Source organism: Canis lupus, chromosome 17 (assembly GCF_011100685.1).
Source record: "Canis lupus familiaris isolate Mischka breed German Shepherd chromosome 17, alternate assembly UU_Cfam_GSD_1.0, whole genome shotgun sequence".
Lineage (NCBI taxonomy): Eukaryota > Metazoa > Chordata > Mammalia > Carnivora > Canidae > Canis > Canis lupus.
In genome coordinates, this window is record NC_049238.1 from 29,194,331 (window position 1) to 29,206,683 (window position 12,353).

Consider the following 12,353-nt stretch of genomic DNA (forward strand, 5'->3'; position numbering starts at 1 on the left):
AGGAAAGTAATAAATTATTCAGTCCCTGTGGATTCTGGGCTAAGCATTTATGCATTAGGTTACCCTCTGCTTCCAGGTTGTTTTCTCTCCATGAGAGTTCAATTTATTACATGTGTTGATTTTTCCACTCATCAGATTTATTCCATGCTTCCCCCCCGCCCCCCAGCTCTGTCCTTTCAGTTGTGTATAATAAGCATGTTTATTCTGTCTCTCAGTAGTTAAGTGATAAAGCAAGGCAGGGTTCCTGGCAATATTGCCTCCTCTATAAAAGCAGACCTCTTAATCAAGAGGTCTTAGCCATGACTCAGTACTGCCTCCTGTCTACTCAAAGGACATTCTCAAAATCACTACTATACACATATTATTTCTTTTGGGAGAAGCAATATTCATTGCTTGAGAGACTAAGGGTCTGTTGTTACTCTAGATATTCTGAATCTTTAGATCAAGCCATTTAACCAGAGAGCCAGATTCCTGGACCCAGAGTTTTGGCTACTAGTGTAATTGCCGTGACTGAATTGTGCTTTGTCATTACGTTTGCATTCATCCAATCAGTAAATATTAGTGCCTACTCCGTGCCACACACTGTTCTAGATGCTGGGCTTTAGTCATAAGAACAGCCTTATTTACTGCAATACATTAAGGACCTGTGCATTATGTAGTATCTGTTACAAAGTTGCTGAGGAGAAATTTCCTCATGTGTCAGTAGCAGAAAAATTTATATTCTCCTAAGTAAGATTATTTTTAATTAAAGTTTATACTTCTCCTAAGTAAGATTATTTTTAAAGTTGAAGACATTGTGAATCTTGATGATACTTGTTTCCATTTTTGCTTTAGTTGCTGGGAAGCACAAAGCTAAATTTTATGGCCTTTTTGCATCAGAACAGAACTTAAGGACTGAATTTTGTAAATAGACTTCAGTTGAAGCTTCCTTTTCCTTTCACTAAGATTTTCCTTAATTTACTTTTAAATTTCTTTGTAATGACATGATACTCCTGAAATCATTTGCAATATCATTTGGAGTGTGATAAGAAAAGTTCATTCCTTTATCCATTGTGTATTTAAAACCTGAATTCATCAATAGGATGTTATTTTGACCTTTCGCATTTGTCTTGATGCTGTTAAATATTAAAATATGAAATATATTAAAATGAAAATATGAAATTATATGAAAATTAAACTTCCTATAAAGTATTACCATCTACAATGGATGGAATGACCAGGAAGTTTCTCCTTCCTGTGCCCCCAACCCTCCACACACAGAAAAAGCCTATTATTAAAAAATCTGATTTTAAAACCATAGACAGTCTTAATATCACAAAGCTGTGTTACTATGAGCTGAGTTTCCAGAACAATTTAAGAGCAACTCTTTTTGATTATGTAATCCCTCCATCTTTCACTAACCTGGTTTTTGATACATTTAGACAACCTGACCACATGGTTTATTTAAAAGAAAAGTAAGGAAACTTCCAGGAGGTGCTCCTGATTGTTACAGAGTTAACCCTGCAATCTCTGCAACACTCCTGGCAAGAATGATGATTTAAAGGAACAGAAAGACCTTCGTTCTTAAATGTTGTCCCCTGTGCAGTATATTAACTAAGGCAGGAAAATTAATAGGTCTAGTGAGTTTGCAACAAGTTTATGAAGAGGGAAGCATTTTTGCTTAGAGCTCAGGAAACCAGAATATCAGCCAAAAGGCCAAACTCTCGATTCCGGCTTCATTTTTACTATTACACTAGTGATTAGTCTTCACTGTCACTCGGGTTAGTCTAAGAGGATACTTTGTCCTCTTCTCCTGTTTGCTGGTAAGCAGGGAGCTAAGCTAATGTTCCTGCTTCAGAATCTTAAAGACCATATAGGTTAATGTTAATACTTTCAGCAATCTAGTTTTAGTCACTTTATAAAGTCTCGTAACGATTTTGTTTTCTGGGCTAGCTAGAACCACCTTCATCCTGCCCAGTTGCTGACCTTCTCTCACCCTAATTTTTCCTGTCTCACATCCGTCCCTAAGAGCTCTGCACTCTCGTAAGAGGGCTTTTTGGATCATTACACTTGAATCATGGTTAGCCTGAAAACATTAGGAAGAAATGAAAACATGAAACCAAGTTCTTGAGCTCTATTTGCAGCGTAACTAAAATAATCCTTAAAAATTCTTGTTTAGGTAATAAGTGCTTATAACTGTTTTCCTCCTAGACATGGGTCACCTCCAGGTAGATTACAGAGATAACAACAGGCTGCATTCAGGCGAAGATTCTTCACTGGACTCCATTGCCTCGGTTGTGGTTCCCATCATCATCGGCCTCTCGATTATAATAGCATTCCTGTTCATCAATCAGAAGAAACAGTGGATACCACTGCTTTGCTGGTATCGAACACCAACTAAGGTATAGTCTTGAAAAAGTTTGTGCCTTGTGTGACTAAACGAGGAAGGCTTGTGCTTGTGTGCTTCTATTCCCTTAAATTGCTTGATGTCTTTTTTATTAGCCAGTGAAAATTCTGCTTTGGTCGTCTTGGCCTCAAATTGCATAGCAAGCTGTAGCCATCCCAATACATATTACTTGCCTGGGGCTGGAGCAGTCACTGGATGAGTTAGCCATCATCCATTGGTTAATGAATCCTGACCTCACCACACATCTAATTTCAAGTTTTCAAAAAAAGAAATACTTCTGGACTGATTGCTAATATTAGAAATTAAAACTCAGTGACCTACCAGCTTAGAATTGGGAAAGAAATCCTAAAGAGAGGGTGGCCACACTTGGGCAAGAGCAACAAGACAGCTAGAGTGTCATGAGTATATACGAAACTCCAAAGGACAGGGAGACGTATCTAGGGCAAGCACACTAGTGAAAGGCAGCAAAAGATCCTGAAGAGACTGTAAAATAGTAGTAGACCAGGCAGAGAGAGGCACATTTCATATTGAGAAAGAAGGAATATGTATTTGTTGTCAAATCAGCCTGTCCTAAAAGCCAAGAAAATTCATTTTTTATTAAAGGGAAAAGTTATGATTGTCTCTAGCCCTAAGCCCACTTTTTACATTTAGTTTTTTTCTTAAAAAAAAAAAATCCTATACCCTTAAGAATTGAAAACAGCTTGAATAATTATTTTAATCCAATTTCTCATCTAGATAACTCATCCATATAAAATTACTGTCAGGTGCTTTATCCTGCCTCTGCTTTTCTTTCAAGAACTACACTTTAGGCACCACCTCTGCTGGACACGTGCAGGGTCAGGACACGGGGCTGAGCAAGACACAGTCCTCGCTGTGCAGAGCTGGGAAAAGGGACCAGCTCATGATGTGCGTAGAGTAGCTGGATACAGACTGGGGCTGGCCTAGCTTGTGATGCTTTTATACAGCGAGTGATTTAAGATTGCCCATTTCTCTTATTTCTCTTAAATCTACCTATCTGGTGACTCCCACTCCTCCTCCCACCCTTTTGGGGGCTAGACTGCACCTTAAGGATTTGAACATAGTTCTGTGGCTTCACTCAACTCTTTTCTCAGTCCCTTCATCCACCCCATTTGACAGAATTTATTGGCATTTCACTTTTATTTTTTTTATTTTTTTTTAAAGTTTTTTTATTTATTTATGATAGTCACACACAGAGAGAGAGAGAGAGAGAGAGAGAGGCGCAGAGACATAGGCAGAGGGAGAAGCAGGCTCCATGCACCGGGAGCCCGATGTGGGATTTGATCCCAGGTCTCCAGGATCGCGCCCTGGGCCAAAGGCAGGCGCTAAACCGCTGCGCCACCCAGGGATCCCGGCATTTCACTTTTAAACACAGCTTGTCGGGCAGGATCCCTTACAAAACTACTGGTGGTGCTAGAACGAAGTGGAAACACCACGTCCAGCACCGCCCCAACCCCCACCCCTGTCAGTGTCCTGTAAAGCTCTTACCTCACTTGAGTCAGGACCACATTTGTTAATTTGGGATACGTAAAATAGCTCATTCTTTGTGGTTTTTCCTCCTCTCATTAAATAGCCTTCTTCCTTAAATAATCAGCTGGTGTCTGTGGACTGCAAGAAAGGAAGCAGAGTCCCAGTGGACAGTTCACAGAGAATGCTAAGAATTGCTGAACCAGATGCAAGATTCAGTGGCTTCTACAGCATGCAAAAACAGAACCACCTACAGGCAGATAATTTCTACCAGACAGTGTGAAGAAAGGCGACGTGGATGAGGTTTCAAAAGACAGAAAAACAACTAAATCTGCTTTTAAAAGTAAACTAGAATTTGTGCACTTGCTTAGTGGATCGTTTTGGATTGTGACTTGATGTACAGCGCTAAGAACTTACCGGGATGGGCTCTGTCTACGGCAGTGTGCAGAACAAGCATTCCCACTTTCCTCAAGATAACTGACCAAGTGTTTTCATAGAACCAAAGTTTTTAAAGTTGCTAAGATATATTTGCTTGTAATATAGCTGTAGAGATATTTGGGGGTGGGGACAGTGAGTTTGGGGAGACGGGTTGGGAGGGTGGTGTTGGGAAGGCAAATTGGTCAGCTGGGCTCGGGGAGAAATCCAGTAAAATAAAAGCAGTTGAGTGGCCCAGAGGATAATATTTTCCTGTTGCTCTGAAGACTGCACGGGTTGCTTCAAAGCTCAGGCCTGAATGAGCGGGAAGCGGAGGCCTTGCGATCCAGCGGCCATAGCCACCTTAGGACTGCCAGACGAGCACGCCAGAACCTGTTGCTAGCCATCCCCGGTCTAAAGCCACGAGTTCCTTTTCTATCCGGTCACGCTGCGGTGGGCGGTGAGCAAGCAGGAGAAATGTGATGCGGCATTTCCCTGCCGCGGGTTATTAAGGATATATACAGTTAGACTTTTTGCTGCTTTGTTTTCTTCCAAGCCAATCAGCCAGTTCCTAGTAGAGTCAGCAAGTGAACAAGACCTAAGTCATTTCTTGATGCGAGCACTGGAGCTTTTCTTACCACAGCGTGGCAGGAAGGAGGGAGAGGGTGAAGGACACCAGGTATTTCCAGGGGCTGTACTTCATTGTTTGTCGTGGCTTTGTTCCCTTGTTGGTTGTTTATAGTTTTTGTTGAAGCTCTAGCTTAAGAAGAAACTTTTTTTAAAAAGGACTGTTTGGGGATTTTTTTTTCCTTATTATATACTGATTCTACAAAATAGAAACTACTTCATTTTAATTGTATATTATTCAAGCACCTTTGTTGAAGCTCAAAAAAAAAGTATGCCTCCTTAAAACTTTAGCAATTATAGGAATATTTATGTAACTATCTTATGCTTCAAAAAAACAAAAGTATTTGTGTGCGTGTGTATATAATATATATATGCATATATATTTATACACATACAATTTATGTTTTCCTGTTGAATGTATTTTTATGAGATTTTAACCAGAACAAAGACAAACAGGCATTCCATATCAATGCTTTTGATCACTTACAAATTTTTAATAACACAAAATTTCATTCTACCTGCAGTTTAATTGGGAAGAAAGTTGTGTTTGTTGAGTGTGTGTGAGTGTGAGTGTGTGTATGCACACGCCTTATGCAGTCAGCATCACACCTGCTTATGGAGAAGGTATTCCTTTATTAAAATCTTCTTCCTTGTTTGGATAGGCTTTCTGTTGGTTTTCAATTTGTTCACTGGCCAGAAACAATGACGGCAGTTTCTCTGCATCACTCATCAGCTCCTGGATTTTTTTTTTTTTTCAAACAACTGTTTGAAACAACTACTGGAATATTGTCCATAATAAGCTGGAAGTTTGTTGTAGTTTGCCTCAGATATAACTGGCTGTATACTATAGTGTTAACTTTTCAAACAGCTCTTAGCACTTTTATACTAATTACCCATTTGTGCATTGATTTTTCTTTTTCAAATGCTTGTTGTGAAAGACACAGATACCCAGGATGCTTAATGTGAAAGGAAAATGTGTTCTGTTTTGTAGAGGAACTTTCAAGTATTGTTGTAAATACTTGGGACAGAGGTTGCTGAACTTTAAAAAAAATTAATTTATTATTATAATGACCTAATTTATTAATCTGAAGATGAACCATTTTTTTTTGTCTTAGAATATCAAAAAGAAAAGAAAAAGGTGTTCTAGCTGTTTGCATCAAAGAAAAAAGATTTATTATCAAGGGGCAATATTTTTATCTATTTCCAAAATAAATTTGTTAATGATACTATGTTACCAAAATAGATCTACATCAACCTGATTAGTATAAAATTTTGTTGACAATGAATCCATTCCTGGCATAAAAAAATATATATAGATCAAAAAAAAAGTTGTAAATGCTTGCTTTTTGTTTTTTCAATCATGGCCATATTATGAAAATACTAACAGGATATAGGACGAGGTGTAAATTTTTTTATTATTATTTTAAAGATATGATTTATCCTGAGTGCTGTATCTATTACTCTTTACTTTGGTTCCTGTTGTGCTCTTGTAAAAGAAAAAATATAATTTCCTGAAGAATAAAATAGATCTATGGCACTTGGAGTGCACTGTAGTTCTACAGTTTGTTTTGTTTTCTTCGAAAAACAAAGCCATAAGGGAATTATTTGCAGCTGGGTTCTTGGCAACAAATAAACACTTTGAATCTCAATTTCAAAAAGGACTGCTCGTCCTTTTGCGTGAAAGTCGTGAGTCTGATGACCGTCCAGCACCCCAAGCAGCTCTGGTGCTGCTCTCAGAGGGCAGGGCCTTTCCCCTCACAAACCCTTATTAAAAAAAAAAAAAAGAATCCTGCTCAGGATGGCACTTCGATGCTGCTCCTTAGGGAGACAGCCTACCTGTTGTCCCTCACAAATCAGGAACGTGCTCCTCTCCTCTCATTGGTATCAAAATCCATTCATCATGTGTGCCAGTGAGGTAAGAAACACTGATAGTTCACCACTGAAAAAGCAAGTTTATCAAGCAAAATCAGAAATCTCATTACACAGGGACTGGGAGTTGAAAGGACGTACACTCCAAAAGCATCAACTTAAGAATGAACTATAAACAGACCACTATTGAATCTCCACCAAAAAATAGACCCTCAAGGACTTTTGACTCTCTAGTAGGTCTTCTAAAATGATACTTCCTTAGTATAGTCAAAACTTTTTTTACAAATTTGCATCATTAATTCAGTTGAAGTTAGTTACTTTATTGAAGTATGCAACTTCATCAATTGAAGGGCAAGGGGCAAGTCCCACATTCTCACTATCAAGGCACTGATTGATTGATTGATAAGACAAGGAACCAGCTCAGGCTCACCTTTCCCCAGGTCACAGCTGAGCTGCCAAGTTGCCCTCCCAACTCCAAACTGAGCTGCTGCCTTTGCAGCCCTGGGGTCCCAGTTACCAAGTGAAATGAGGAATAGGAATGGGCCTGTGTGCTCACAAATGTTTAAGTGGAATTTTAAAGTCCCCTGCCAGGTCCTCTGAACTCTTTCCACACCTCTGTCAGGGAGGGAGCTGCCACTGCCGTCAGGAATGTCTCCCAGACCCAGGAAAAGAGTAAGACTTCCCGGAAAAACCCCTCTCCCCTCTCCTTCCCATCATGAAGCTAATCGGGATTCATCAGCTTCCACACTGTAGTGATGGACAATGTGTAGAATGGTAAAGGGAAGAAAAATCTTAAATACAACAGAAACTCAAAAAAATCTCTCCAACATGCAGTACCCTTTTTTCAACATTTATTAAATGGCAATGACTTGACTGGAACTGGCAGAAAAGTGTTTCATGACCAGTGCCGGATCGATGAGCTGTTTCCAGGAGTAGCGCTTTCGGGAGACACTCGGGCAGGAGTGGGGACAGGGCGCCACAGCAGCGCACAGGATACTGGAAAGCACCTTGGAGGACACAGGCTCCTTGTCAAGGACACTTCTTCACAGACACATGAGGCAAGACATATAAACATCCAAAGTTCAACAATACAAGGTTCTGAAAGTGAATGGCAACTGAATGGTTAACGTCTCAATAGGGGTGAAAGACGCAGCAACCTCCAATATCAGCCCTCTCCCCACTGGGCCTCCAGGCCTCGGCCTTGGTCATCGAGGCCCTTGGTCATCATCATTGTTCGTAGTTGTTGTCACTGTCATCTGCCATAGCGCACATTCTGGTTCCCCTTCTTCAGAGAACAGCCCACGTTTCAGTTTCTGTCGCCCTTGACAACACTGTAGGTAATATTTATCCTGACAGTCCCTTTATAAAGAACAGCGTCGGTTCTTGCCACCACCGAAGAACAGTTACAGTATAAATCTCTCAATGCTTTAATCTAGTTCTTCAGTGCAGTGCAGATCTAGAAAGCCATAAAAACTCAACTGGGCATACTGTCAGTTCAGGAAAAATATAACTGCGCATGCACAAACATTACTCCCCCTTACTCTACAAAGGTGGAGGAGAGAAGAGTTCATAATTGTTAGTATTTAACAAAAAAAAAAACAAAAACAAAAAACAAAAAAACAAACACACACACACACCTCTAGAATTCAGAACAGTGCCATACTTCTCTTGTTCATAATATAAAGAATTAGTGAAAGCATGATCTAGTTAATACTGAATCACAAACCCAAGTTCAAGTGTGCTGAGTTTCCAATAGCAGAAGGGAATGGTAGCCAGGTTTCAGAACAATGCTATAGGAAACCTAGCTTGTAGTCCACAGAAGAGAAAGCTGTTCCTGACGCGGTGCTGCCCTATGTAGGACAGAGCACTAGAGGAAGGAAAAAACTTTTAAATAGACATGCATATTTTATATGTATTTACACAAGATGTATATACATTTTATATACATTTTATATGTATATAAAAATATACTATTAAATCAGGAGAACAAACAATGCAAAGATCTACAGTATCAACTTGTTTTAAAAGGCTACACATTTTCAACAGTGAAAAGTTCTCTTGACACATTATTGCCCAGAAATGAGATACCAAAAGGCCATGTCTCTTAAAATGCTACTTAGAGATAAGAGCCCATAACATTAGACTTATACATCAGGCTTGTAACACCACAGAGAGGCTCCCCAGGAAGTGAAAGAAGGGTGCAAGTCTCCACACACACATAGCAGCAACCCTGTCTACACTACCAGCCTTTGGTACAACCTGGAAGGCGAGGTGGCAGCAGGCCACAGTGGGGTAATTAAAGCAGGTGTGAGAAAAAGCTCAAGGAGCCCATAGAACATCCATCCCTCCTTTCTCAGGCCAAATGAGGCCACTTTTCTACCTTCTTTCATTTCATACCTCTGCAGTAAAATGAAGCTTGGTATGTTTAGCAGCCAAGCCACAGTCCTTGTTGTTAAAACAACTATGAGGAAGTCCTGCCAAGAAGGCAGAAGAAGAGTTCCCCCTTAAGCAGCTGCACCTTTTATGGGGTGGGGTCCTGCCCCCTATGGTAGAGGAGTTGCTGATGGCTGTGAACTTCCAGGATGGGTGGAAGAGAGCATGTTTGGTCAACCCCTGTCTATACACCCCTCATCCATACCCTCCCCATGCGACTGAACACCTCTGAGCATCACACACGCCCACTCACGTGCTCAGACTGCAGAGTCACCACCTTGGTTTGAACCCTAGCTTCTTTTCCACCCAGTCCTCATAAAGCCAAGGCAAAGCAACAACAAATGCACACAAGCAGCTCGTGAGAAGCAGCTATAGTACAGACGGCCTGGCTCACAGGCTGGAGCCTGTGGCACAGAATTAGCAAAGTGCTGCTTCCCGAAGGCATGTGGTACAGGTTCAGTTACAGGCCTGGGTTACAGGGGAAAAACTTCAACATCATTCGCCCACAGAGCACTCTGTTCTCTGGATCATAAAATTCTTTCATGCAGTCAGTCAAATGATAAAATAGCCAAAGAATGCTTCAGAAGCTTGTTCAGAGCATCTCTGGTGCTCACAGTAGTGCCCTAGGGACCCCCTATAATTAAGACATGTTCTTTATGTTCATCTCATTCCTGTGTCACATCTATAAGAACAAACCTCAGAACAATCCAGCTTTCATACCAATGCTAGCACAACATAAAAAGCAAACAAAGGTATCAGGTATTAAAAAAGAAAATTCAGAATGTAATAGGAAGAAAAAGCCCTTCATCAGAAGAACACAGCTTACTTAAAAATTCAATATATTCTTTTCAACCCCCTCCCCCTACCCCTAACCTAATGACTGGCTCCACTCCAAGTCTCTTACAGGTGATATTTAGTATATCACTGACTTGGAGCTCCACTGAGGTTCTCTCTTTATGAAGCTATGGCTGAAGAAACGTCCCATCTGAGTTACCTAACATCTCAGAAATCCCAACCTTCCTATGATTCAGCCAGCAACTCTGCAGAGAAGAGAGAACCCAAAGGACAGTGTTACCAGAAGAGGACTGCTCTCAATACTGGATCACACCCTATAGGGTGCATTTTATGATGCTTGGAATAACTCACCTGAATAACTGCTGCTTTATAAAAAATAATTTCACTGAAAAGTATTAGTTTTGCCTATAATTAAAAAGTTCATCAGTTCCCTCTTTATCTTCCAAATTTTGCTCTTTACTCACCAAAGTAAGTGACCTCATTAACATCTCAAATGACTTTCCTTTACCCCATCACTGTTCCCAACCTGTGATCTTGATCTCGCTAAGATTTATGGCTCATTTTCTACAGTCCCAGTTGATGAAAATCCATTCATTTTCTCCCTCCCCTCCCCATCCCTTACAACTATCCCTTTATTATTCTCTCTGGGACTCTTCACTAATGTGACTGTCCCCTCTTTCATCCATCCTCACAGATCTGTCCTCTTCTTTCTACTGTCCCCAAGATGGCAGAGACCACCCTACCAACCCTTCCAGTGTCAGTGAACACCCCAGACTCACATAATTGTGGGAAGTCTCCATAATATTTCCTCACTGCCTGCCTCCATCCATGCTCACAACTGAGCTATGCAAATTACTTCCAGTTCAAGACTCCAAATAAAAGTTGAATTTTATAACCATAATTCATGTGAGGAACATCAGTAAGCCATGCATCTATCCTCACTATGCACAAATGAGACTGATAAAAGTGTGTTTGGAAGCTACTTTCTAATCTATTAGCAGGAAGCTACTTTCTAATCTATTAGCAAGATGATGCACTCGTCGACTCAACACTTCCCAACCATCACATGCACAACATCATAAAACTCACCTTTCAGTATATAATCAGTTAACAAGCTTGGAACCTTTTCACTGTCCTCTTTCATGGCACGAAGAACTGTAAAACAAAGGAGACAAAGACAAGGCAACAATTTCAAATTCAGATCAAGAATCTCATTTATGTTGTAGCCTTAATTAATTACATGGCACAACCCACCCATGCAAATGACTGATAAATGGAAATACAACTGCAAAGGCTCGAGAACACACCGTAGCCAAGTAAGTCCTTATTCAGGTGAGAACATTCCTGTTACCTGACACTCATCTCCCGGATTTAAAACTTCCAAGCAGTGGAATCTGGAAAAAGGAACTGGGTCAATTTCACAGAGCCTCAGGCCTGTCACCCTAAGTACTGGAAGGCGAGGCACCATCGTGAGCACTTCCATGGGCCCTGGGGAGTGGGAGAACCTCAGTCTGCAGATCTCACAAGCTGGAGAAAGTCCTAGATAAATGACTAGTTAGCTACATTCTCCAAGGAACATGTCTGTCAGCCTTCTTAGAAACCAAACTGTGAGAAACCAAAACAAAGAACGGACCTCACAAAGCAGCACTCAGCCAGGCCGTCTGCTCCTGTCTGCTCCTATACTACAGAGGAACCTTAGCGAATTAGCCTCATCCCTAAAGGCAATCTTTGACAATTTTATCTCTAAGCAAAGACTAATAGGATAATCAGCTATTAGAGTGGCTAAAAATCTAAGCCACCCAGGAACACATGAATAAACACTACATGAATAAATGCTACCCTTGCACATGACTGCCAACTCACTGTCTCCAGAGCATCCTGAGGAAATGCCACACTCTTTCCCCCCGGACATATGACAAAACAACATGGGGTAACTGGCAAGTCAGTCCATCTGGGCCTAAACCCTAGCTTTCCCACTTCCTAGCTGTGGGGCTTTGAGCAAGTTACTTGGCCACATAGTGCACCAAGTTCCTCGGCCACATAGTGCACCAAGTTCCTCATGTGTAGGATGAGACTCCTCATCAGACCAGTCTCAAAGGCTTGTGATTACCAAGTTACTACTTCAGATGTGAAGGCCTTAGAATAGTGCCCCACATGGTATATATGCTATATAAGCATTAGCATGACATTATTCTAGTTCTTACTACTGCTGTGGAATTCTAGTAGCTTTTCTAAGGACGGCGACATAACCAGAAACGCTACACTAGTCTTCCCAGGGCTTTCACCGCAGCTAACATCCTAACAACTACAAGGCAGCGGCAGAGGCCCCGGTTCTCTCCCAAGT

The 12,353-nt window shown here is 40.9% G+C and overlaps 2 protein-coding genes across 12 annotated transcripts in view; one reads left to right on the top strand and one right to left on the bottom strand.

Annotated features, from left to right (window-relative positions):
- The window catches only part of CRIM1 (cysteine rich transmembrane BMP regulator 1), a 184,877-nt gene extending 178,316 nt beyond the window's left edge, over positions 1-6,561 (top strand). For all 3 annotated transcript variants that reach the window (XM_038561256.1, XM_038561254.1, XM_038561255.1), the window contains 2 exons: positions 2,191-2,381; positions 3,978-6,561. In XM_038561256.1, the coding sequence (XP_038417184.1) occupies positions 2,191-2,381; positions 3,978-4,154 (368 nt within the window). In that variant the 3' untranslated portion in view covers positions 4,155-6,561. The remainder of the gene's footprint in view (positions 1-2,190; positions 2,382-3,977) is intronic.
- A 1,049-nt stretch (positions 6,562-7,610) lies between these two features.
- Positions 7,611-12,353, bottom strand: part of FEZ2 (fasciculation and elongation protein zeta 2) — a 42,743-nt gene continuing 38,000 nt past the window's right edge. For 5 of the 9 annotated variants that reach the window (XR_005372309.1, XR_005372308.1, XR_005372311.1 and 2 more), the window contains 3 exons: positions 11,099-11,164; positions 8,508-8,648; positions 7,611-7,879 (listed from right to left, as the gene is read on the bottom strand). Coding sequence is in view for 3 of the 9 variants with exons in the window: in XM_038561259.1 (XP_038417187.1) it covers positions 8,632-8,648; positions 11,099-11,164 (83 nt within the window). In the remaining 6 variants the exon portion in view is untranslated. Of the gene's footprint in view, positions 8,649-11,098; positions 11,165-12,353 lie in introns of all 9 variants that reach the window. The other 4 variants (XR_005372310.1, XM_038561259.1, XM_038561258.1 and 1 more) reach the window with 1 other exon arrangement.